At 46.0% G+C, this 27,252-nt stretch overlaps 1 protein-coding gene across 1 annotated transcript in view; it reads left to right on the top strand.

The window, feature by feature from the left end:
- Nucleotides 1-365: 365 nt before the first annotated feature.
- The window catches only part of LOC137655748 (protein artemis-like), a 116,809-nt gene continuing 89,922 nt past the window's right edge, over nt 366-27,252 (top strand). The window contains 2 exon segments of the mRNA XM_068389811.1: nt 366-636; nt 24,592-24,844. Coding sequence (XP_068245912.1) covers nt 465-636; nt 24,592-24,844 — 425 coding nt within the window. The 5' untranslated portion in view covers nt 366-464.

The following is a 27,252-nucleotide window of genomic DNA, read 5'->3' as shown; positions in this document are numbered from 1 at the left end:
AATGAAAATAATAATAATAATAATGATACTAATAATAATAATAATATTAACATTAATAATAATAATAATAATAATAATTGTGATTCTTATCTTCACTGGGCTATAGGCTACTGTATTTTCCTATTTGGAGCCCATGAGTTCATATTGATAATCTTGCTTTTCAAACTAGAGTTGTATTTAAGCCAATAGTTATAATAATAATAATAATAATAATAATAATAATAATAATAATAATAATAATAATAATAATAATAATAATAATAGGTAAGAAATATTAATGTTTTGTCCTTGCATGCAAGTCATTCCCCTGAGCATTCCTTTCCACTGACGCGCGTTTCATCCTCAATCGTCATTTGTGTTGACATTTTCCGATGAGTGAGACCATTCCAGTCATTCGACCATGAACATCGATGTTTCTCTTAATTATGGCTGACATATTAACTGAAAAGTGTTCCCTTTAGCCTATGGGTTGGGCCCGAAGCTCCACAGATGATGTCTGGAGTCGTGTGAAATCGCGAAGTGAAGCCATGAGCTCGTTCTCAGGCAAAATAAAGGAGTTCCCGCAGATTTCTGTGGACAGGTTCGATGGGCGAAATCTCGCTAGCACGGCTTATTTCTTGAGTCATGCCCATTCAGGTCAGTGTGTGATTCTTCTTGTGGTATTGAAATAATAGATATTTAATTAATTTTGAGTAATTTAAGGCCTTTGTCAATTCTTATAGGGTACAGTATATTCTGTGACCTCAGTTGGTCAGTCAACGAAGGTGTATGGAACGAGAGAACCATTATCAAGTACTATATACAATATATCATAATATATATAAATATATGTATATACAGCATATATTTTATATATATTTACAACAACAAATGCAGCTGTCTTTAGTCCACTGCAGGACAAAGGCCTCATACACGTCAATCCATCCCTGGGGTTTGGCCATTTGACATCGCAACGCTGTCCACTGCCAATTGGTGATGATGGGAGGTATTCCTCTGATCGCTCACAGCAAACCAACCTATTATGTGTGGCCCTCACTAGTAATGCTTTGCTTGATAATGGTGATATACAAACCCTTTATTATTATTATATTTATTTATCATTATTATTATTTTTATTACTACTACTTAAGCTACAACCCTATGTGGGAAAGCAGGATGCTATAAGCCCAATGGCTCCAACAGGGAAACATAGTCCAGTGAGGGAAGGAAACAAGGCAATAAATAAACTATATGAGAAGTAAAGGGTAAATATTTACTATAGCACAAGATGCACGATTACGGAAATAAGATATGTTTATCGATACATTGAATATTGTGATGCAAATAACTGGGGGAGTTCCAAAAAATAGAATTCCAAAAGTTGACAGGAAAACCAAAACCCCACTTATCCGAAGGTCTCTACCTAACCTAACCTAGGAATCTTATCCTTAGCTTACCCTAAGACTAAGGGTAAATGTATTATGCTTTGATTTCTAACAAATACATGAACCATATGTTAATCCGACCTGCTACCATGTATTTGATGCATTTCTGACCTTTATTACTGGGCTAAACTACCTGTTCATGAGTTTTTCGGAAAGTCTTTTATAAAGGTCCCCAGTGGGAAACTAGGGCTTTTGGGTGTGGAGTGAGTTGTGTCACTAGGTTGTAGCAATTAAATAATATATGATGGGAGGCGGCGAATTAGACAAATTTTACATTGTAAGGAGGATTTATTGTCTAAGTTAATATTCAAGGAAATATGAGCAGAAATCTTCTTCAAAGTGAATGAATGAATCTCTCTAAGTAATTTATCAACAGAACTCTAATCTCTCCAATTACACAATAGAGGAAATATAAGTCTTTCTCTGACTTGTAAATTACTAGAACAGTTTACTATAAAAATACTCATAGGTGGTGGGTAACATTAAGTCACTAGTAAATTACAGACACACTCGGGGAGAATGAATTTAGAGTGCAAATGGGGAAACTACATAACAAATATTTATAATATTGGGCGTCTTGTTGCGTATTGACGCCTGTCATGGCTGATGGGCCTACTATCGGTTGCCCACTCACGACTTGACCTTAGCCTGAACTAACAACTCTTGGCTTCTCAGCTGTTTTTATGGCATGCACATTGTTGGAGACATGAGGGCTTCTCATGCTTGGGTTGGTATAAGGGCTTGTCTTGCCTAGGGGTATCAGGGCTTGTCTTGCCTAGGGGTATCAGGGCTTGTCTTGCCTAGGGGTATCATGGCTTGTCTTGCAACGGGGGCTATGAGGGCTTGTCTTCCCTGGGTTGATAGGAGCACTTGGTTTGCCTGGGTAGTATGAGGACTTGTCTGGGGTGGTATATAAGGGCTTGTCTTACCTGGGAGCTTCTCTTGTCTAGGGGTTATGTGGGCTTGTCTTGCCTGGGGTGGTATGAGGGCTTGTCTTGTCTGGGGTGGTATGAGGGCTTGTCTTGTCTGGGGTGGTATGAGGGCTTGTCTTGTCTGGAGTGGTATGAGGGCTTATCTTGTCTGGGGTGGTATGAGGGCTTGTCTTGTCTGGAGTGGTATGAGGGCTTGTCTTGTCTGGGGTGGTATGAGGGCTTGTCTTGTCTGGGGTGGTATGAGGGCTTGTCTTTTCTGGAGTGGTATGAGGGCTTGTCTTGTCTGGGGTGGTATGAGGGCTTGTCTTTTCTGGGGTGGTATGAGGGCTTATCTTGTCTGGGGTGGTATGAGGGCTTGTCTTTCCTGGGTAGTATGAGGGCTTGTCGTGTCTGGGGTGGTTTTAGGGCTTGTCTTTCCTGGGTAGTATGAGGACTTGTCTTCTCTGGGGTGGTATGAGGACTTGTCTTCTCTGGGGTGGTTTGAGGGCTTGTCTTTTCTGGGGTGGTATGAGGGCTTGTCTTGCCTGGGACTTATGAGAGCTTGTCATGCCTGGAGTGGTATGAGGGCTTGTTTTGCCAGGGGTTGTATGAGGGCTTGTCTTGTCTGGGGTGGTATGAGGGCTTGTCTTGTCTGGGGTGGTATGAGGGCTTGTCTTTCCTAGGTATTATGAGGGCTTGTCTTTCCTAGGTATTATGAGGGCTTGTCTTGTCTGGAGTGGTATGAGGGCTTCTCTTTTCTGGGGTGGTATGAGGGCTTGTCTTGCCTGGGACTTATGAGAGCTTGTCGTGCCTGGAGTGGTATGAGGGCTTGTTTTGCCTGGGGTGGTATGAGGGCTTGTCTTGTCTGGGGTGGTATGAGGGCTTGTCTTGTCTAGGGGTTACGAGGGCTTGTCTTGTCTCGGGTGGTATGAGGTCTTGTCTAGGGTAGTATGAGGGCTTGTCTGGGGTGGCACGAGGGCTTGTCTTTCCTGGGTAGTATGAGGGTTTGTCTTGTCTGGGGTGGTATGAGGGCTTGTCTTGTCTGGGGTGGTATGAGGGCTTGTCTTTCCTGGGTAGTATGAGGGCTTGTCTTGTCTGGGGTGGTATGAGGGCTTGTCTTTCCTAGGTAGTATGAGGGCTTGTCGTGTCTGGGGTGGTTTTAGGGCTTGTCTTTCCTGGGTAGTATGAGGGCTTGTCTTCTCTCCAGGGTGGTATGAGGGGTTGTCTTTCCTAGGTATTATGAGGGATTGTCTTGTCTCGGGTGGTATGAGGTCTTGTCTAGGGTAGTATGAGGGCTTGTCTGGGGTGGCACGAGGGCTTGTCTTTCCTGGGTAGTATGAGGGCTTGTCTTGTCTGGGGTGGTATGAGGGCTTGTCTTTCCTGGGTAGTATGAGGGCTTGTCTTTCCTGGGTAGTATGAGGGCTTGTCTTGTCTGGGGTGGTATGAGGACTTGTCTTTTCTGGGTAGTATGAGGGCTTGTCTTCTCTCCAGGGTGGTATGAGGGCTTGTCTTTCCTAGGTATTATGAGGGCTTGTCTTTTCTTGGGTGGTATGAGGGCTTGTCTTGTCTCGGGTGGTATGAGGTCTTGTCTAGGGTAGTATGAGGGCTTGTCTGGGGTGGCACGAGGGCTTGTCTCTCCTGGGTAGTATGAGGGCTTGTCTTGTCTGGGGTGGCACAAGGGCTTGTCTTTCCTGGGTAGTATGAGGGCTTGTCTTGTCTGGGGTGGTATGAGGGCTTGTCTTTCCTGGGTAGTATGAGGGCTTGTCGTGTGTGGGGTGGTTTTAGGGCTTGTCTTTCTTGGGTAGTATGAGGGCTTGTCTTCTCTCCAGGGTGGTATGAGGGCTTGTCTTTCCTAGGTATTATGAGGGCTTGTCTTGTCTGGGGTGGTATGAGGGCTTGTCTTGCCTGGGACTTATGAGAGCTTGTCTTGCCTGTGGTGGTAGGAGGGCTTGTTTTGCCTGGGGTGTTATGGGGGCTTGTCTTGTCTGGGGTGGTTTGAGGGCTTCTCTTGCCTGGGAGTTATGAGAGCTTGTCTTGCCTGGGGTGATATGAGGGCTTGTCTTGCCTGGGAGTTATGAGAGCTTGTCTTGCCTGTGAGTTATGAGGGCTTGTCTTGCCTGGGGTGGTTTGAGGGCTTGTCTTGCCTGGGAGTTATGAGAGCTTGTTTTGCCTGGGGTGATATGAGGGCTTGTCTTGCCTGGGAGTTATGAGAGCTTGTCTTGCCTGTGAGTTATGAGGGCTTGTCTTGCCTGGGGTGGTTTGAGGGCTTGTCTTGCCTGGGAGTTATGAGAGCTTGTTTTGCCTGGGGTGATATGAGGGCTTGTCTTGCCTGGGAGTTATGAGAGCTTGTCTTGCCTGTGAGTTATGAGGGCTTGTCTTGCCTGGGGTGGTTTGAGGGCTTGTCTTGCCTGGGAGTTATGAGAGCTTGGTTTTGGCTGGGGTGATATGAGGGCTTGTCTTGCCTGGGGTGGTTTGAGGGCTTGTCTTGTCTGGGGTGGTTTGAGGGCTTGTCTTGTCTGGTGTGTTTTGAGGGCTTGTCTTGCCTGGGAGTTATGAGAGCTTGTTTTGCCTGGGGTGATATGAGGGCTTGTCTTGCCTGGGAGTTATGAGAGCTTTTCTTGCCTGGGGTGGTTTGAGGGCTTGTCTTGTCTGGGGTGGTTTGAGGGCTTGTCTTGCCTGTGAGTTATGAGGGCTTGTCTTGCCTGTGGTGGTTTGAGGGCTTGTCTTGTCTGGGGTGGTTTGAGGGCTTGTCTTGTCTGGGGTGGTTTGAGGGCTTGTCTTGTCTGGGAGTTATGAGAGCTTGTTTTGCCTGGGGTGATATGAGGGCTTGTCTTGCCTGGGGTGGTTTGAGGGCTTGTCTTGCCTGGGGTGGTTTGAGGGCTTGTCTTGCCCGGGGTGGTTTGAGGGCTTGTCTTGCCTGGGAGTTATGAGAGCTTTTTTTGCCTGGGGTGGTTTGAGGGCTTGTCTTGTCTGGGGTGGTTTGAGGGCTTGTCTTGTCTGGAGTGGTTTGAGGGCTTGTCTTGTCTGGGGTGTTTTGAGGGCTTGTCTTGCCTGGGAGTTATGAGAGCTTGTTTTGCCTGGGGTGATATGAGGGCTTGTCTTGCCTGGGGTGGTTTGAGGGCTTGTCTTGCCTGGGGTGGTTTGAGGGCTTGTCTTGCCCGGGGTGGTTTGAGGGCTTGTCTTGCCAGGGAGTTATGAGAGCTTGTCTTGCTTGGGGTGGTTTGAGGGCTTGTCTTGCCTGGGAGTTATGAGAGCTTGTTTTGCCTGGGGTGGTATGAGAGCTTGTCTTGCCTGGGGTGGTTTGAGGGCTTGTCTTGCCTGGAGGGTATAAGGGCTTGTCTTGCCTGGGGAGTATAAGGGCTTTTCTAGCGGGAAGTGTATGAGGGCTTGTCTTTCTTGGGTAGTATGAGGGCTTGTCTTCTCTGGGGTGGTATGAGGGCTTGTCTCTCCTGAGTAGTATAAGGGCTTGTCTTGTCTTGGGTGGTATGAGGGCTTGTATTGCCTGGGACTTATGAGAGCTTGTCTTGCCTGGAGGGTATGAGGGCTTATCTTGCCTGGGGTGGTATGAGGGCTGGTCTTGCTTGGCTGGTATGAGGGGTTGCTTTGCCTGGGGTGGTATGAGAGCTTGTTTTGCTCGGGGTGGTATGAGAGCTTGTCTTGCTTGGGGTGGTATGACGGCTTGTCTTGCCTGGGGTGGTATGACGGCTTGTCTTGCCTGGGGTGGTATGAGGGATTATCGTGCCTGGAGGGTATGAGGGCTTGTTTTGCCTGGGGTGGTATGAGGGCTTGTCATTCCTGGGGTGGTATGAGGGATTGTTTTGCCTGGGGTGGTATGAGGGCTTGTCTTGCCTGGGGTGGTATGAGGGCTTGTCTTGGCTGGAGGGTATGAGGGCTTTTGTCTTGCCTGGGGGTGGTATGAGGGCTTGTCTTGTCTGGGGTGGTATGAGGGCTTGTTTTGCCTGGGGTGGTATGAGGGCTTGTTTTGCCTGGGGTGGTATGAGGGCTTGTCTTGTCTGGGGTGGTATGAGGGCTTGTTTTGCCTGGGGTGGTATGAGAGCTTGTTTTGCCTGGGGTGGTATGAGGTCTTGTCTTGTCTGGGGTGGTATGAGGGCTTGTTTTGCCTGGGGTGGTATGAGAGCTTTTTTTGTCTTGGGTGGTATGAGGGCTTGCCTTTCCCGGAGCGTATGAGGGCTTGCCTTTCCCGGAGCGTATGAGGGCTTGCCTTGCCTGGGGTGGTATGAGGGCTTAGCTTGCCTAGGGTGGTATGAGGGCTTAGCTTGCCTAGGGTGGTATGAGGCCTTGTCTTGCCTGGTGGGTATGAGGGCTTGTTTTGCCTGGGGTGGTATGATGGCTTGTCTTGTCTGGGGTGGTATGAGGGCTTGTCTTGTCTGGGGTGGTATGAGGGCTTGTTTTGCCTGGGGTGGTATGAGGGCTTGTTTTGCCTGGGGTGGTATGAGGGCTTGTCTTGTCTTGGGTGGTATGAGGGCTTGTTTTGCCTGGGGTGGTATGAGAGCTTGTTTTGTCTGGGGTGGTATGAGAGCTTGTTTTGCCTGGGGTGGTATGAGGGCTTGTCTTGTCTGGGGTGGTATGAGGGCTTGTTTTGCCTGGGGTGGTATGAGGGCTTGCCTTTCCTGGAGGGTATGAGGGCTTGCCTTTCCCGGAGGGTATGAGGGCTTGCCTTGCCTGGGGTGGTATGAGGGCTTAGCTTGCCTGGGTGGTATGAGGGCTTAGCTTGCCTGGGGTGGTATGAGGCCTTGTCTTGCCTGGTGGGTATGAGGGCTTGTTTTGTCTGGGGTGGTATGAGTGCTTATTATGCGTGGGGTGGTATGAGGGCTTATCATGCCTGGGGTGGTATGAGAGCTTGTTTTGCCTGGGGTGGTATGAGGGCTTGTCTTTCCTGAGGTGGTATGAGGGCTTGTCTTGCCTGGAGCGTATGAGGGCTTGTCTTGCCTGGGGTGGTATGAGGGCTTGTTTTGCCTGGGGTGGTATGAGGGCTTGTTTTGCCTGGGGTGGTATGAGAGCTTGTTTTGCCTGGGGTGGTATGAGGGCTTGTCTTGCCTGGGGTGGTATGAGGGCTTAGCTTGCTTGGGGTGGTATGAGGGCTTAGCTTGTCTGGGGTGGTATGAGGCCTTGTCTTGCCTGGTGGGTATGAGGGCTTGTCTTGCCTGGGGTGGTATGAGGGCTTGTCTTTCCTGAGGTGGTATGAGGGCTTGTCTTGCCTGGAGCGTATGAGGGCTTGTCTTGCCTGGGGTGGTATGAGGGCTTGTTTTGCCTGGGGTGGTATGAGGGCTTGTTTTGCCTGGGGTGGTATGAGAGCTTGTTTTGCCTGGGGTGGTATGAGGGCTTGTCTTGCCTGGGGTGGTATGAGGGCTTAGCTTGCTTGGGGTGGTATGAGGGCTTAGCTTGTCTGGGGTGGTATGAGGCCTTGTCTTGCCTGGTGGGTATGAGGGCTTGTCTTGCCTGGGGTGGTATGAGGTCTTATCATGCCTGGGGTGGTATGAGAGCTTGTTTTGCCTGTGCCCAGTGAGGAGTCAGTTCGTCCGCGGGTGCAAGCATTGTTTGTTAGCTCTGGAAGGACGAAGAGGAGGGTCACTAAAAACACTATCTCATTATGGATTCGCAGGGTTATCCATCATTCCCTGAATCCTGACCCTCCTCCGTCACGTTGCCCCAGAGCACACGATGTCAGGGGTATTGCTACGTCCCTGGCCTTCAAGAGGAACTACTCAGTGACGCAGGTTTTACTAGCAGGGGTTTGGAAGCGTCAGACGACCTTCACAGCCCACTACCTGCAAGACGTGACCCACAGGAGGCTCGGTACGTTCTCTATGGGCCCTGTGGTGGCTGCACAACAGCTGGTTTAAACCTCAGGTTCCTTAATGGACAAGTAGCAGAGGGTTGAGGGCATTGTTACCCACTTTTAGTCTGCATGAATGAGTAGGTATGCCTGGCCCTTATTCTTTTCTTCATCCTCCCCTCTCTTGGGGAAAGCAGCATCCTGGGTTCTCTGCACAGCTGACCTCAAACCACTGCAGGTAAACCATGTTTCGTTGTGTTCCTAATATTATGTTAATATTGTCACGTCCCCATACCATTACGAGGTGGTATTGGGAGCGTCCTATCCTGGAATTCCATCTAAAGGACTTCAGGTCAACTTCCTAGGACGAGTCACACTTCATTCCTTCACACACAAGCTTACGTAGGCCGCAGTCCTTACAGAGCAAGGCACTTGCGAGGTGCGGGGACTCCTTATCTTTGAGTACTAACACACTCAGACACTGAGTCCCCAGGCAAAAAGCCAAAAGCCAATATGGCTGGGACTTACCACCCTACCTAAGGGTTGAGTCACCCATATTAAATAGCATGGTTTGTATTTCAGTTACGGAACAAATGACAAATTCGTAGATAATTTGTATTTTTCCTAACTATACAAACCTTAGCTATTTAATCAAACTTGCCCGCCAGCCCTGTCCCCCGGGAAGTCCTACCTCCAATGAAAGTGAAGTATTCACAGGTGGGGGGGGGGAGAGTGGCTCTAGCGAGGGGGTAGTAATCCCTCGTTAAAATTCAAATGGCTCGTCATTTCAGCTACGCCGAAAGTAATGGCCATATTAAATAGCTAAGGTTTGTATAGTTAGGAAAAATACAAATTATCTACGAATTTTTCATTTGTTCCAACACGAATACTTACCTCGAACTACATTCTTAGTAGTTACCTGTAACCTCCTCTCTACCGACCAGAGTTTTGTGTAGGGTACCCTCTACCCCGTTTTCTATGGAGGCATTAAAGAATGTGCCCCGAGGGTAGGCTTATCGCTAGGTCGATGTCCGCCCGGGTCAACAGCTCCAGTAAGTTCTCTGGTCGCGACGTGTCAACACGCCGCCCTCGTTCTCTATCGATCCTTTGTGTGCGTTCTGTGTGTCCCACGTGTTCCCCGCGTGGTAACTTGTGTTTCCTGTGTACTGTTCCTGTGTGTTCACCTTCCACCCTTGTGCTTACCCAGTGTATTCCTTGATTCCCTTCGTGCTTGTGTCTTGCGTGTGTGCATTATGGAGCAAATCCGCCGTTGTCCTGGGCCTAGAGCCGGTAAATCGTGTGGAGCGTTCCTCTCCGAGCCTGAAGTGGACCCCCACTCCCTTTGCTCCTCCTGTAGGGGAAGGGTTTGTTCGTCAGCAGATACGTGCCTCGAGTGTGTAGGTTGGAGTGATATCCAGTGGGTACGTTACGGTACTAAAAAGAGGAAATCGGCGAAACGTTCCCCCAGAAAAGCTAGCGTTACTTCGCCGCTACCATCACCCAGTGAGCGGTCCGACGGGGCCTCTGTTTCGCCGTCCCCTACACAGAGTAGGGGCCGAGGTAAGTCTGTCGTGGAGAAGGAACAAAGCAGTCTTCCCCAAGAGTCTAATGAAGGTGCAGTGGCAGTTGCGGGTCCTTCTAGGGCTAGTGAAGAACCCAGTAGTGCGTCCGGAGAGTCGGCCCTTGTGCTCGGGGGGCACGTGTCCTCCGATGACCCCTTGTGGGGTAGTAACGCTGTGTTTGTGTCTTCGCCGCCCTCGTGGGCCTGTGCTTCAGGGTCTTCGGTAGGCGGCGACAACCAAAATAAGTTACGGTCTACGGGGAGTGATGCCTTCGGTTGGAAGCTTCCGAAGACACCGGGTAGGTCCCCGTTACGAATGGAAGAGGGCCTGGACCCCTGGCTTCCTAGCATGGAGCGTCATGGACCGTTCCCGGCCCCTCTCACGGAAGTCCCCGAAGATTTCCTTCAACCGTCGACCTCGGGCACTCAACGAGTTAAGTCCCTCGCAGTCCCCGCTACCGCCCGCCATACGATAAGTACAGTGTCGTTGGGTTCGTCAGAAGATTATTACTCGTCGGGGGAAGAAGCCAGGAGAAAACATCGTCGTCGGAGAGAGCGGTCCAGGAGCAGGCGTTCCCGTTCTAGGTCGCGCTCCCGCTCCCCAGCGCGTAAGTACAGGAGGAGTAGGTCTCCTGATGGCGATTGGGTCTTCGTACCCCGGGAGTCAAGAGTACCTTGTTCCCCGGACCGCCGGTCCAGGGAGTTCTCGCCGAGGATACCTTCCTCTAAACACGGCCTTGACCCTCGCAACCAAGCTCGCAAGAAGGACTCTACAGGTAGGCGTAAGTCCTCGAAGCCTCCGGTTCACCCCGCCCAGCGGGGGGAAACGCGCTTCTTTTCGGGCAGCCTGGCCGAACCAGCCCAGCTGGTGCGGCCTTCGGGTCGGAAGGAACAGTTCCCGCTGTCGGGTCAGCCCACGGGAACCGCGTCCTCGTCACCCAGAGCCCTTGAGCGGACGAGAGTCCCCGCTGAGTCGGCGGTGCCTGCATTAACCCAGGCCCCTGGTGCGGACGTCCCCGCCGATGAAGTCCAGTACCTCGGTAGGACGGCACCCCTGACTCCAAGATCTAGACGTCCGGTCGGTGTGCCCGGCAACCCAGCTCCCCGGTCTCAAGCCGAGACCTCGGCTGACGGGAGGGAGGGTTCCCCAACGGAGGACTCGGCCTATAGGAGGGTGATTGGCCTTATCAGGAGGCACCATAAGATTGAGGAACCTGCAGCTACGGACGAAGACTACTGGAGGTCAAGCCTGTTACGGATAATGCAGACCCCTACCCAACCTAAGACGTCTCTAGCGCTTCCTCTAGCCCGAGATCTGGTCCTAGGGCAAGAGTATGTGGACAAAGTGGTGGCTAGTAATGCCGAGGCCCCCAAAACCCAGAGTTCCTCAAAATTGCTCCAGGGCCTCAAGCCTCAGGGCAAAGTGTATGTGCCAGAGGGGCGTCGCCCAGGCCGCTGTAAAGTGGAATCTTCCCTTGACATCCTGGGTCAGGGCGTCTCAGAGGATAGAGCCTCTTCGGCCCCAGTTTGTTTTTCTCCATCGGAGGCCTCCATGATGGAAGAAATGTCAAGGGATCTGGTGAACGTCTCCTCTTGGCTGGACTGGTGGGCTTCCACCTTAGTAGGAGTACAAGCCTCGTTCGACCCCGCGGACCCTGACCAGCAGAGCCTCCTGAGGGAACTTATTACCTCCGGGGGTAAAACCCTAAAGTTTCTAACGTACCAGTCGCTCGCCTTGACAGCTAACTGGGTACTCCGCAAAAGAGATACCGTACTGGCTAAGGTGTCCCGGAAGGTTCCAGACAGGGAAGCGCGGGCCATGAGGAGCCTACCCTTGTGGGGGGAGTCCTTGTTTCCCCTGAAAGAACTAGAGACCATCATGGAGAAGGTCTCGAAGAGGAAAGATTCTAACACCCCCAGGCCTACGCCTTCTAGGAGACCGCCCTACAAGAGGTCCGTCTCAGATAGTGCCGCAACGGCCCAGGCCTCTCCTAGCACGACGAGGAGAGAGGCTCCCTCTTCCTCCTGGTCTTCAGCGCCTCAGCCCCCCCGTAGGGTAGCTCCAGCATCCTCAAGCTCCTTCAGAACAGGTTACTCTGCCTCTAGGAGAGGCCGTTCAGGTCGCCCCTACAGAAGGAGATAGTGGTAGGCCCCCTATCCCCGCCCAAGCCTCGGGTTGGGGGATGCCTCAGACTACATTGGCAAGCATGGAAGGCTCACGGAGCGGAGCCTTGGACAGTGTCTGTACTAAAGGAGGGCTACAGACTACCGTTCTTAGCAGAACCACCCCTCTTATCCCGGCCAGCCGGGGGGAATGCCTGGCTCCCAAAGACCCGTTGAAGAAGACCGCCCTTCAAGAGGAGCTGTCCTCCATGTTAGAGAAGGGCGCCATGGAAGAAATTCTTCTCCCAGGCCCGGGTTTCTACAGTCGTCTGTTCCTAGTAGAAAAAGGGAGGGGGGGGGGGGGGGGTGGAGGCCGGTTATAGATCTGTCGGCTCTCAACAAGTTCATCAAGAAGACAGACTTCAAAATGGACACTCCGAAATCAGTCCTGCTGTCCTTGAGGGAGAAAGATTACATGATGACCATAGACCTCAAGGATGCCTACTTCCAAATTCCGGTCCACCCCTCGAGTCGAAAGTTTCTCCGTGTGAAATGAGGTTCCCAGATCCTGCAATTCAAGACCCTTTGCTTCGGATTGTCCCAGGTGTTCACAAGAGTCTTCACGACTGTCTCAGTGTGGGCTCACGAACGAGGCATTCGCCTCATCCGATACCTGGACGACTGGTTGCTTCTTTCCTCCTCGAAGGGCCTCTTGGAGGAACAAGGGATGAAACTCTTCCAGTTTTGCAAGGATCTGGGCATCGTAATCAACCCGGAGAAATCAAACCTATCCCCATCCACTAGAATGACCTACTTGGGAATGACGTTAGATACCATTCTGGGAAAAGCCTTCCCTTCGGGAGACAGAATAAACAACCTCATGAAAATCATTCGGCCGTTCCTGTCGGGGCGTCCCAGGAGAGCGAAAGACTGGCAGAAACTGATAGGTCACCTGGTCTCATTGGAGAAACTAGTTCCCAAGGGAGGGTAAGGCTCAGAGCCGTGCAATGGAACCTGAAGAACCTCTGGTGCCAACTGGACTCAAATCAAGTCCTAATCCCAGTTCTACCAAACAGGAGGCCCTCCCTGGAATGGTGGCATTGCCGGTCGAACTCACTCAAGGGGATGCCCTTCGTGAGCGACCCCCCCGAGTTACTACTGTTCACAGACGCCTCCAACCAAGGGTGGGGAGCCCATCTCCTCGACGAAACAGCACGAGGGACCTGGTTGGACGGAGAAAAGGAACTCCATATCAATGTCCTGGAGTTGAAGGCAGTCCAGAAGGCTTGCCTACACTTCGCAGATCTTCTAAAGGGAAACACCGTGGCGTTGATGTGCGACAACGCCATGGTAGTAGCATACATAAAGAAGCAAGGAGGCTTGAAGTCGAAGGAGTTGTGCGATCTCACCATAAAAATTCTAGATTGGGCAGAAGAGAACCAAGTGGTGTTGTTAGCGAGGTTAATTCCCGGGAAGAAAAACGTGCTGGCCGATGGTCTCAGCAGAGTGGGCCAGATAGTAGGGACAGAATGGTCCCTCCTTCCAGAAGTAGCCAAGCTCATCATCCAACGTTGGGGTTCCCCGGTGATGGACCTCTTTGCAACAAAACTCAACGCCCAACTCCCCGTATATTGTTCTGTACCAGACCCGAAAGCAGCCTTAGAAGACGCCTTTCAGCACAAGTGGGACAATCTAGACGTATACGCTTTTCCCCCTTTCACGTTGATAAGGCAGGTGCTCAACAGAGTAAGGACAGCCCGAAACCTAAAGATGACTTTGGTAGCACCCTGGTGGCCGGAGAGAGAGTGGTTCGCAGACCTAAAAGACCTGGCGAGTCAACCACCGTGGCCTCTGCCCGACAGGTCAGATCTTCTGCATCAACCTCATTTTCTCAGGCTCCACGACAACCCACTCTCCCTACGTCTTCACGCCTGGAGACTATCGAGCGGCTCCTGAAGAAAGAAGGATATTCTTCATCCACTGCTAAGAGAATGTCGCTATACCTGAGAAAGTCTTCAGCCGCGGTCTACCAGGCTGAGTGGGCCTCCTTCACGAAGTGGTGCTCTGAGAGGCACATTAAGCCTCTTAAGGCCTCTGTCCCAGACATAGCAGATTTTCTGGTGTTTCTCAGAGACAAGATGGGAATGTCAATCCCAGCCATAAAAGGGGTTTGGGCCGCCTTAGGCCAAGTCTTCCTCCTGAAGGGCATCGACCTGGGGGCCTCTAGGCACATAGCGATGCTTGTCAAAAGCTTCGAGCAGTCTTGCCCCCCACAGGCGAGTAGGGTGCCCCAGTGGGACTTAGCTAAGGTCCTGAAGATGTTGTGTGGCCCCCCCTTTGAACCTTTGAAAGATATCGTGGACAGGGATCTCACTCTCAAGGCCGTCTTCTTGCTGGCCTTGGCGTCCGCTAAGAGAGTGGGTGAGATCCATGGGCTGTCATATGACGTTTCTCATTCGAAGGGGTGGAAAGAAGTATCCTTCAAGTTCGTCCCTTCTTTTGTGGCTAAGACCCAGAACCCAGCAGTCTGGGATCCGAAGTTCGAAGGTTTCTCAATACCTGCTATCCCTAGGACGGGTAATTCGGAGGATTTGAAATTATGCCCTGTACGGACCATTAGAAAATACCTTGAAAGAACGGCTCATCTCCGCCCAGGCATCAAGAGCCTCTTCGTATCCACGGGTATTACTAAGAAGCAAGTGTCCAAGAACACCATTTCCTTCTGGTTGAGACAAGTTATTGCCAGAGCCTACAAGGAGGAAGGCATGACCGTGCCAGGCACCCCCAGAACTCATGACATCAGAGGCCTGAGCACGTCCTTAGCCTTTGAGAAAAACATGGCAGTGGGTCAGATCCTTTGAGCAGGTACTTGGTCGAACCAATCAACCTTTACTGCCCATTACCTCAAGGACTACTCGAGGAAGTCCTTGGACAGTTTCTCCATTGGAACAGTCATCTCCGCCCTCCAAGTGGTGTAACGGTAAAAGCCCCAGGCTCGATCACGGATAGCAACCGGGAGACACAGGTGCGTTTTCCTTCCATCCTACCCAGTTGCTCCCTAGCCTCATCGGGGAGTACCAACTTGTACCATTGGATGACACATTCTTCACGACTACGCTACTGGATGCAACATCAGAAGAAGTTTTTCAAAGGGTGAGTACTTAGACACTAACGTGAGCTCTTTGTGTAGTTACCCTCTCATCCGTTTTCTAGTATGTACCGTTATTCCTGGGCCTCTTGGCCTCTGCTTACCGGGTCTGTGGGTCAGAATAGCACTCCCGCCTCCTAAAGTGTAAGTCTCCTAAGAAAGTAGTTCGAGGTAAGTATTCGGGTTGGAACAAATAAAAAATTTTAAGTAATTTTTATTTTTCCTAACATACTTACCGAGAACTACTTTCGGGTAATGGCCCTCCCTTCCTTCCCCGAGTGCCTCTCTTCCCTTGCAAGCATTGTGCTACTTCAATAGAACTTACTGGAGCTGTTGACCCGGGAGGACATCGACCTAGCGATAAGCCTACCCTCGGGGCACATTCTTTAATGCCAGGGGTAGGCCTCCATAGAAAACGGGGTAGAGGGTACCCTACACAAAACTCTGGTCGGTAGAGAGGAGGTTACAGGTAACTCCTAAGAAAGTAGTTCTCGGTAAGTATGTTAGGAAAAATAAAAATTACTTAAAATTTTTTATTTTAACATGATGATTTCATCACAAAACTCTCTCTCTCTCTCTCTCTCTCTCTCTCTCTCTCCTCTCTCTCTCTCTCTCTCTCTCTCTCTCTCTCTCTCTCTCTCTCATGAAGATAGGAACTCACTACAAAGAGATCTAAACAAAATATATGAATGGGCGGAGATGAATAGGATGGTATTTAACTCCGATAAATACGAATCAATAAATTATGGAAACAGAGAAGGAATGGTGTATGCATACAAGGGACCCAATAATGAGACAATCACAAACAAGGAAGCAATTAAAGACCTTGGTGTAATTTTAAATAGGAATATGTTATGCAACGACCAAATAGCAACACTGTTGGCTAAATGTAAAGCAAAAATGGGAATGTTATTCAGACACTTTAAAACAAGAAAAGCTGAACACATGATTATGCTTTACAAAACTTATGTGCGTAGTACACTCGAGTACTGCAATGTGATATGGTACCCACACTACCAAAAGGATATTGCGCAAATAGAGAGTGTACAAAGGTCCTATACTGCTAGAATAGAAGAAGTTAAGGACCTTGACTACTGGGAAAGACTGCAATTTTTAAAACTATACAGTCTAGAAAGGAGAAGAGAACGCTACATGATAATACAAGCATGGAAGCAAATAGAAGGAATTGCTGAAAACATCATGGAGCTTAAAATATCAGAAAGAGCAAGCCGAGGTAGATTAATAGTGCCAAAAAGCATTCCAGGTAAACTGAGAAAGGCGCACAGGACATTAATCCACTACGCACCAGCATCGATAATGCAGCGACTATTTAATGTGCTGCCAGCTCATCTAAGAAACATATCAGGAGTGAGCGTAGATGTGTTTAAGAATAAGCTCGATAAATACCTAAGATGCATCCCAGACCATCCAAGACTGGAAGATGCAAAATACACCGGAAGATGCATTAGCAACTCTCTGGTGGATATACGAGGTGCCTCACACTGAGGGACCTGGGGGAACCCAAACAAAAAATAAGGCAATAAGGTAAGGCTCTCTCTCTCTCTCTCTCTCTCTCTCTCTCTCTCTCTCTCTCACTCAATATATAAGTAAAAGAAAACAATTGTTCTGATAATCATGATTTTATTACGTTTAATGTACCTTTAGTACGGTGTATAATAATGATAATAAAACAACTGAAAAGTAGCAGCAGAAAAGGAATGCGTACTACCCTCTGCAACAGCTGAATCACTACTACTGCATGGGAGAAAACCTGTCACCTGGAGGGAGCCATAAACTTCTTAAGTATTCTAAACCGTACAAGCGTGTGAAGGACCCCATTGAAGAACATTGATATCTAAACCGCACTGTCGCAACTAGCCAGTTTTGGAGGGCGAATTTTGTTGGTCCTATGTAAATAGTGGGAGCATTGAGACTGTCATTCCAGAATCTGAATTAATTTTGTCATTTAAAAACTAAATTAATTTTTTCATGCTGAAAATCGAATTAATTTCATTATCCAGAAAAATGAATTTATTTTGTCATTCCAAAAGCTGGATTAATTTGGTCATTCCAGGAATTGAATTCATTTGGTCATTCCAAAAGCTGAATTAATTTTGTTACCTAAACTGAACTCATTTTGTCATTCCACAAACTGAATTCTTTTTGTCATTCTAAAAACAATTCATTTTGTCATTCCAAAAATTGAATCATGTCATTCTGAAGACAATTAATTTTGCTATTCCAGAAATTGAATTTATTTTAATTTTCCAAAAAGGGAAGTAGTTTTGTTATTCCAAAATCTTGATTTTGTCATTCTGAAAGCTGAAATCATTTTGTCATTCCAAATCTGAATTAATTTTGTCATTCCAAAAACAATTAAATTTGTCTTTCCAAAAACTGAATTAATTTTGTCATTCCATAAACTGAATTAATTTTGTCATTCCTAAACTTGAATTAAATTTGTAATTCCTAAAACTGAATTTGTGTTTTCATTCCAAAAACTGAATTAAGTTTGTCTTTCCAAAAACTGAATTTGTTTTGTCATTTTGAAAGCTGAAATTCTGTCATTAAGAAAACTGAATTCAATTTGTCATCACAAAACGTGAATCCTTTTGCAATTCTGAAAATTGAATTACTTTTCATTTTCCAAAAACTGAATTAATTTTTGTCATTCTGAAAACTGAATTAATTTTTGTCATTCTGAAATCTGAATTCATTTTCATTTTCCCAAAAGTTAAAAAATTTTCATTCCAAAAATATAATTCATTAGATCATCCCAAAAACGGAATTAATTTTGTCATCCGGACAATTGAATTAATTTTGTCATTCCAAAAACTGAATCATTTCATCATTCTGAAAACTGAATTCATTTTGCCATTCCAGAAACTGAATTAATTTGCCCAAAAAAGTGAAATAGTTTTATCATTCTGAAAATTTAATTAATTTTATAATCACAAAAAGTGAATTAATCTTGTCATTCAATAAGCTGAATTCAATTTGTCATTGAAGAACTGAATTGATTTGGTCATCCTAAAAACTGAATAATTTTGTCTTTCTGAAATTTTTGAATTCATTTTGTCATGCATAAAAGTGAATTAATTAATTATATAATCCCAAAAGCTGAGTTCATTTTGTCATTCCAAAAACTGAATTCATTTTGTCATTCCAAAAACTGAATTAATTTTGTCATTCCAAAACTATTCATTTTGTAATTCTTAAAACTGAATTAATTTTGTTATTCTGAAAACTAAATTTATTTTGTCATTACACAAATTAATTCATATTGTCATTCTGAAAACTGAATTAATTTTGTCAGCCCAAAAACAATTAAATTTATTATCCTAGAAAATAATTAATTTTGTGATCCTGGAAACTGAATACCTCTTTTCATTCCAAGAACTAAATTCATTTTGTCATCCTGAAAACTGAATTGATTTTGTCCACCAGAAAACTGGATTAATTTGTCATACCAAAAATTGGATTAATTTGTCATACCAAAAATTGGATTAATTTGTCATACCAAAAACTGGATTAATTTTGTCTATTTGAAAACTGAATATATTATCATCCCAAAAACTGAATTCATTGTCATCCCTAAAACTAAATTTACTTTATCATCCCGAAAACTGAAACTATTTTTTTTCGTCTCAAAAATGAATTAATTTTGTCATCCCAAAAAATGAATGATTTAATTTTGTCATCCCAAAAACTGAATTAATTTTATCATTCCCAAATCTGAATTCCTTTGTCATTTCGAAAGCTCATTTTATTTTGTCATCCTGAAAACTGATTTTTTTTCCTGAAAACTGAATTAGTTTTATTTTGAAAATTGAATTCATTTTGTCATTCTGAAAACTGAATTTTTTTTGTCATTCTGAAAACTGAATGGTTACAGAGGGTGTTAGTTTACTGCATCACATTCTGCTTCTGCTCACCTTTGTTTCTACAGCTCCGGCATAGGAACGAGAGTAGTTGCAGATTGGTTCTCTTTGGGGTTTCCAGTTGGGGGGGGGGAATCCCTCAGGGGTGAAGCCAGAAACTAGCTTCGGCTACGTATCACAGGCAGCTCTTGATGCTGACCTTCACTATGAACACAACTCGTTGACAGGAAGCAGAAAACGCTGCCCGAAGGTCTGCCTCCAGGCGTCGGGCAACTTTCTTTTCTTTGGGAGAGTTACCTTCCACCAGCCATTGTCCAGCAATCTTTCCTCTTGTGGGGAGAATTGACGGTAGCGGCAACGGGTTGGTCGCCTATTCCGCGAGCGGGGGAAACTGCTTTTGCTTGGTTGTTTTCCCTCCCAAGGGGATTCGTCCGGCAGTAATTGGATTCGTCCATGCCCAGTTCGTGCTCTTCAGAGCTTGGGATCGAAAGAGTTTGGCGAATGCTTGCAGTTCCAGCTCCTCGCTGTCTTGGGATGGAATTCTCTTGCTTGAGGGTACACTCATGCACATTTTTCTATCTTGCTTCTCTTACTCTTTTCAATTTTTTAGTTTTTATATGAAATATCTGTTTTAGTGTTGTACTGTTCTTAACCTATTTTACTTTAATTGTTAATTATTTCTCTTGTAGTTTATTTACTTATTACCTTTCCCCACTGAGCTATTTTCCCTGTTGGAGCCCCTGGGCTTATAGCATCCTGCTTTTCCAACTAGGGATGTAGCTTAGCAAGTAATGATGATAATAATAATAATCTGGGGATTGTGGTAAATTATGAGAAGTCATCCGTGCAATCTTCACAAAAGACGGTATATTGAGGAATGAGGATCAAGACCAAACTATGCAATCTTCCCAACCGAGGAATGAGTAGAGAGAAGGAAACTGGTGGCTCCCCACTTTCTCTTGCAGGACACTTTGCCATTAGTTTTTTGGCAGGGGCTTCTGGAACACCTAACCTCCTTGGAGAAACTGCCCTACGCATTCTCTTTCTACAGTGGCAGCTGATAACCTTTTGGTCTCAGCACTTCGACCCTCCGAACACCTTGCTGCTGATACAGTCAGAACAGAAGTGAGTCCTGAGTTAGTGGGTGTCAGACACCAGTTTGCTCAGGGGAGGACGTTTTCTCTCTGCCCCCAGAATTGTTGCTCCTCTCAGATGCATCAAAAGAAGGGGCCTCCTTACCTATTGCACCAAATGGCATCCGGGTTTTGGTCAAAAGCTGAGCAACAGTGCCACATAAACCTCCTGGCAATGAGGGCACCCTTTCTAATCCTCAACCAATTCCATCAGCTCCTCTCAGGGCAATCTGTGGTACTGTTGAGTGACAACACCATGGTAGTGTAACATTAACAAACAAGGAGGTACTTCCTCAACAGAACCTTTGCCATCCAGCTGTAGAAATCCTCAGATGGACGGAAGACAATTTGGTAGCCCTATCAACCTGTTTCATTCCACGCAAGAAGAATGTGCTGGCTGGCAATCTGAGCAGTAGGCATCAGTTAGTAGGTTCCGAATGGCCTTGAAAACGAGATAGCCAACAAAGTTTTGACCGTGGTGTTCAACAATGATCAGCCTGTTTGCGATGTCTCTAAACTGGAAGCTTCCAGGGTACTGCTTTCCAGTACTGGACCCCCAGGCATTTTGGCACGACACCTTCCAACATCGGTGGGACGAACTAGGCATATATGCTTTCCCCCCTTCTACTAGTAAGGTTAGGGCATTGCAAGACCTCTCGATGACCCTAGTAGCTCCGTTGTGGCAACATGCAGAATGGTTCCAGGACCTTTAGCATCTGCTCACAGAGGCACCGAGGGAGCTCTCTCCACTTCCCTATCTACCTACATAACCACACGTGAAGATTTTCATCAAGCGATTCCATTGCTTCCTCTTCACACCTGGACTTCATCTAGGTGTGAAGCTTTTTCAGACCAATTGCAAAGAGAATTTCAGGATAGTATTCCCACACTACATTGCAGCTCATGTTTTTTAATATACAGTATTTATGTTTAGTCTCGCATATTTTCTGCTAAATTGCACAGTTCTGTGATACAGAAAAAGTGTAAATTCTGATAAACAACTGGTCATGAAATACTGCTTTGTCTGTACTCACTCGACATCTTCACGGCCCGTTATTGGCTGAGAGGCGGGAGTCAACTAATGAGAGTTTAGTGATTTCTATCCTGGCTGCTGATTGGTCATGGAGCACAGTGTCACCTCACAGTACATATCTCGCCTTATAGCTTCTTGTGAATGCACGTCAGTTGTGTTTATATTGCATTACAGTAATTTGGGTTCCTGCAGTTAGTGAAGTTTTAGTATCATCTTATTTTTGTTTCAATCATTACGATGCCCCCCAAATGCCTTGCTCCTTTTATGGCCTCTGGTAGTGAGCCTAAGCATCAAAGGAAGATGCTGACCATAGATGAGAAGGTGAAACTTCTCACCTTGTTGAATTAAAGCCGAAGTTTCGCGGCAGTCAAATGGCATTGCAGCGTCGAGTTGACTGTTTGCAACATTAAGAAAAATGAGAAGAATATCATAGTCATCATTCAAGCTAGGTTAGTAGAACCTCATACACACACACACACATACACACAGTGGGAGGGAGGGCGAGAGATATAATAATATTATTCCAAAATGATAAGCATTAGCTTGGCTTGTGTACTATTGCAAACAGAAAAGGACTATGAAAATGAATGCTTGGTTATAAAAATGAGTTAACTCTTTGTTTCCTTCTGCGGTTGTTTAGTGGGGGTCTCCCATTCCAAGAATGGCTTTTCAATCCTTCTCCTTCTTTGTATCGTTTTAACCATATATACACAGTTGCTTAGTCGATTGGTTGTATTTTTTTTTAAATTTGGTGAAATACCGCTCAACTAGAGTTATAGTTTCTGGTCATGGTTGGGTAGCTCCAATCATGTTTGGTAAATGATTAGACAAGTAGATGTTCCTTGTGAGACTGTGCGTGTCACCGCGACAGTGCACTGCCTGTTGATGTCTGGTTAGACTCCTCCCACAAGTACATCTCCGATACGTTCATTACCTTAAATGTATTGCTATGGTGGCTAAAAGTCAGGCTCATTAAGTAATTACTTTTATTTCATTTTTATCATAAAGAATATTCGGTCAATTTTTCCATAATGATCTAACTGATATTTTGGTGAAAAAATGTAGCAATAATTCTCTAAAATCATGCTTAATGAATGGTATCTTTTATTGAGTGAAGTTTCAAAATGCTTTGTTGATGGAGCCAAGTTTCATTGGGAATGTGAAGAAAGTAAGAGTTGCTAGTTAGGACTTTTTATGGAAAAATCACTGAATTCGGGTATCACGAGTTTTGCTGTATACTGTACTGCTTGAAACATTCTGACGAGTGTAGAAATATGAAGTTTCTTGCATAATTAGAAGGTGAATGGGTATTCTCAAAAGAAGGTGAACGTAGAGGTGAGAAATTGGTCCCGCAGGTGACTCGTCGTCAGAACGTACATTAATGAGTGAACGTCTTCTTGGAGCTATAAGCACAAGTGTGTCCTCGAGTGCTTTGGTCTATTGGAATAACTTCCAGCATCAAGGCGTATGCTTCATTTGCCGAACCAATTATGTTAATGATTGCACACTCACTGCTGAGCTTCCTGTATCTGGGGTGCAAGTATGAGCTAGTGCTGCACCATAGTTTGCCAATTCAAAGATAGGTGAATGCCTTGCAGCTGGTCACAATGACAAGTGATGGCATTTATGATCAGGTGAACGTTCAAAGTCTGTGGAGCGCAACGCACACAGGGAAACATGCACGAGCATAAGCAGTAGCCCAATCATTGGATTAGTCTTAGTTTAAGTGTGTTGGTGTGACAAGGTACTCTATGCCCATTATCCAGTGCGCTCTGACCTTCTAAAGTGGCTGCAGTATCAGCAGAAAGAAGAAAGACTTAAGCTTCATCACAATATAGGCAGGTCAGCACTTGGGTGTGCTGGTAGGTGCATCGAGGGGAAGAATCCTCAGAAGTGCAAGCATGAACAGTAGCACTCTCATCAGGCTTCTAGGTTTCCATATGAAACTCAGAGCGGTGAGCATGTTCATCCTCAAAAGATGTAAAATTACATCTCTTCTAATCAGGTGAAGAAGGATCCCTTGGAGAACTAGGTTCTTCTGCAATTCCTTGGAATTCTGGACAAAGGTTTAAAGGCCACTCATGAATGGCAGAGGCAAGGGACAGTGACATTGCCTTATCAAGCATAACAATGCCTTAGAGACTGACCATATATACATATGATTAGTGCCCAAGCTCCCTCTCCACCCAAGCTAGGACCAAGGAGGGCCAAGTAATGGCTGCTGATTGCTCAGCAGATAGACCTATAGGCTCCCTCAAGCCCCCCATCCTTAGCTCACAAGAGGGTGAGGTTGGAGCGACCAAAGAAACTAATGAGTTTGAGCGTGACTCTAACCTCAGTCTGGCGTTCACCAGCCAGGGACGTTACCACTTCGGCCACCAATACCTTAAGGTAAGAAAATCCTTCTCACATCCTAAAGGACATGTGGGCACCCATCAATAGATGAAGTGCTATCTCATCATTATTTTATTCATTGCCTGTGGTAAAGAAGTCACTGGGACTCTTGAGCAACACATTAACTCCCTCAGGGAGAGAAATGGTAGAGTCACAAATATGCAAATCCTATCGTTTGGTCTTATTGGATTATTTTTTCAAAAAAGGGAAAATAAGAGCAGAGCCCTATCTCTCCAACCAGCTGTGTGGCAGAGGAGAGGGAGCAACTTGAACGTCTTCTGTCGATGGCATGCATTGATGTCTCACTCTAAGTTATGAAGACAAACAGCAATAATAATGCTGTTAAGTAGGAACAAGTGTGTACTGTATTGGCAAGTTGTACAAAACTCAGCATCAGTTGTTGGGAAAACTGTCAAACCTTTTTTCTTCCTTAATTTCCCTTGCATACAACAAAATTCCCCAAGTCTACAAGAAACAAAGAATTAGAATACTGGAGCCAGTTTGCTAAACCTGTATGCTCAAGGACTTGAAATCAAAGTGGCTACTCCTTGACCCGACAAGAGGTTGGGCTTCCCCTCTGCCTGCTTTTATCTTGTGACACCTTTCTATAACTTTTGGCAGCCAAGTTTCCAGCTATTAAGGACGAAAACAATTCAACGTGTTACTTAAACGTACGTAAGCTCTGGTCAGTTAGTGAGGCTGGTGATGAGTTATCTGACCCTTGAACACCAAAATTTTTTTAGTTGTCTTGGTTACCTAAGCCATACAAACTTCAAGGGGTAACTACTGTATATTGAATGATGCTAAGTTTAAGAGACGAGTTAAATAATAACTGAAAAAGAGAGGGAACGTGACGTGTTCTATAGACTGGGAACATCCTTGCATTGTCTTTGGAAGCTGTGGTGGGAATATGTGGAGGAATTGTTGAGGCAATCTATTTTATGGAAGTAAAGTGTAAATATTGAGGTTGAATTTTTTGAAATGAATGACATGTTTATGTAGCATGTAGACCATATAGTATGTAAGAAGTATTCATAAGATGAGAAAAGCAGAGGATCAAAGAAATTAACAAAAAGTACCTTAATGTATGCACATCATTAATTTATAAATGTGGTTTTCTTAATTTGAATTGGTTGCTTGCTTTTATTTTATCACAAATAGTTATACATGTCCTGTAAATTAATCTGATTTTATTTATACTTACAGATCATATGATTGGGCTTAGCTCTCCTCAGTTCTTGGATCATCTTGAGAGCAATAGTGGCGTGTATTTGTACTGCTCTCATATCACCGCTCGTTTTCTGCAGGCGTCTATCAGACACCGACCTCTTGACCCATATGTTAGACCGCTTCCACCTGAGGAACCAGTAAAAATCACTGTGCCTAATGTAGCTGAGGAAGCCAGTCACCAGCTGTGTGTTACTCTGATACCTGCAGGGCACTGTCCTGGTTCTGTTATGTAAGTTGTAGGAGTTAGATCATTTCTCTTAATCTTTTATGTATGTCTTCATAACAGCCTCATTGATCATAGATCACTATCTGTCTGAGATGATCTCCAGATGTATACTTTTAAACATTTAAAGCAAATACTCCCAATAGACATGGTACCATCATGGTGATTTATGCTTGAAGTTACAAGTAAAGTTTTCTTTGCAGGAACAAATCATTTGCAGCAAAGTTACTTCTTGAATCAGTATTGTATAGCAGTGTACTGTACTGAAATCCTCTGCGATTTTTATCACGCCATTTCTATTTTTGATATTTCCATTTTCATCCTTTAAAGTAAACATCTGTTGGCACCCTGTTCCGTGTTGTCTTTTCATCAATTAGATGCTTTTTCCTTTTAGCGTTTCCTCAATTTTGGTTTGTGTTAAAAAATGTCTTGGATATTTTAGTTTGTTTATTGGTTTGGATAGTTCTGCTAATTCTGTTTCATCTATCTTGGATTTTACCCTCTGTCCCAATTTTTCTTTATTAGGTTTTTGGTCTTTTCTGATAGTTTTCCTTGATCTTGTTTAGAAACTTTTCCTCATATTTCTTTTGCTAATTCTAATAATTTAAATAAAAAATTATTCTGTTCCGACACTGAATACAAACCCTTTTGCTCTATATTAGGGGTATACTTTTGGCGACGCTGGAAGATTAGCCATAAGCCTTTTAGCGAGATGTAAGTACCCCACTGCTAGTTGGTGGGGGTGTAGGGTGGTAGTACCAGCTACCCTCCTCCCACACAAACACACACACCTGTGTTTTATAGTCACTTTTACTTTAACTCGGTGGTGAGTGGATGTTCGTCTCTCTCCACAACTCATCCCTTTTAGACTGGTTTTTGACTATTTTTTTCATTATTTTTTGTTAACTTTTCACAGGTGTGAATGTTCCTGTTTTGAAGACGGCATAGTGCCGGTGTTCTTCAAGGGAGAAGAAACCTTTTCTTACGATCTCTTTCCTTCGATGCCAGACAACCCTTTGGCTGGAGGCCTCCCCCACTTCCCTCAGTGTAATGGGTCGGCCCTACTACGCAGGAGAGTGGTTTTCCGTGTGGATACTCCTTCACCATATTGAAGTAGATGTTACTTGCACCCTGTGAGTTCGACGGAGGGATGGCTGCTTGCTGCCGACCCAGAGCTCGACTTCGGTCTTGCTCCTCTACGCTGACAACGATGCACTCCCTTGTTCCGTGAAGGCAGCTGGCGGAGGGAATGCAAAGTCGGAAGTATGTTTCTGTGCCTCTCGGGGGGCACCTTTTCCATTCGCTGGTTAGATTTTCTCCGAGTGGTTTTCTTCATTGTGCTTATGACGGCGCTCTCCCTTGTCTGAGTTTGCTGAGCCAGTGGAGGAAGGGCAAAGTCTACAGTCATTAAAGGTTTAAAAGGTTTAAAGACTGCTCATGAATGGCACATGCAAGGGACAGTGACAATTTCTTAGCAGGAGACTGACCATATATCCATATGATCAGTGCCCAAGCCCCCTTTGCACCCAAGCTAGGACCAAGGAAGGCCAGGCGATGGTTGCTGATGACTCAACAGGTAGACCTGTATGCTCTCCCAAATCCCCATCCTTATCTCACAAGGATGGTAAGGCTGCAGGCAATAAAGAAACTATTGAGTTTGAGCGTACTTGATCTCCCATTTAGCAAAACTACAGGCAGGGATGTTTCCAATATTCTCTCGCTTGTGTGGCCCTGTAACGACGACATCGTATTCCCAAAGAGGTTGGCAATCCTTAGACTTCAATATGGCCCAGTCGAAGATGATTTTACTGCTGCTGAGTATGAAGCAGAAGGGGGCCGCCCTTCTTTCCCTCTGTGTATTCCTGTTCCTGAAAAGGCGCTAACCAACCACCTGAGTTCCCGTGACAACTTCCACCTTTGGAGCGTTGTCTTCAGTTGAGTGACCACTAGGAGGAGAACTTCTAGTACCTCCCCAATTTCTGTCTCACCTTCGTCGCATCACAATGTGGTTCGGGATAGTAGAGGCTTCGTTCTTTTTTATCCCTTTTTGGATGATGAAGTTCAATGACCAATTGATAAGAGGTGGGTATAAATGACTTCTACCATTTCTCTTTCCATGGGAGAGACAATGATATTCTTGCGTCCCTTCCGGAGAGCTATCCTGTGCAAGACCTCATAAGTGCTCTGGTTTGCTATTCCACAAGCTGTCACTTAAGAACACATGTGTTCTTACTTATTTGCTCGTTATGATCACTCTCCTTTGTGTGTGCCCTTCAACCTTCCCCTGTGTACTTGCCCTGAAGCATCTCCTGCGTGCACACGACTTTCTTCTGGAAGGATACCTTCATCTTTTAGTAGTGCCAGTGACTTGAGATCTACATTTTCCAGCACTCCTTAGACTTACCTGAAGATTC

Source organism: Palaemon carinicauda, chromosome 16 (genome assembly GCF_036898095.1).
Source record: "Palaemon carinicauda isolate YSFRI2023 chromosome 16, ASM3689809v2, whole genome shotgun sequence".
NCBI classification, from domain to species: domain Eukaryota; kingdom Metazoa; phylum Arthropoda; class Malacostraca; order Decapoda; family Palaemonidae; genus Palaemon; species Palaemon carinicauda.
This window is presented reverse-complemented; position numbering and strand designations above follow the sequence as displayed.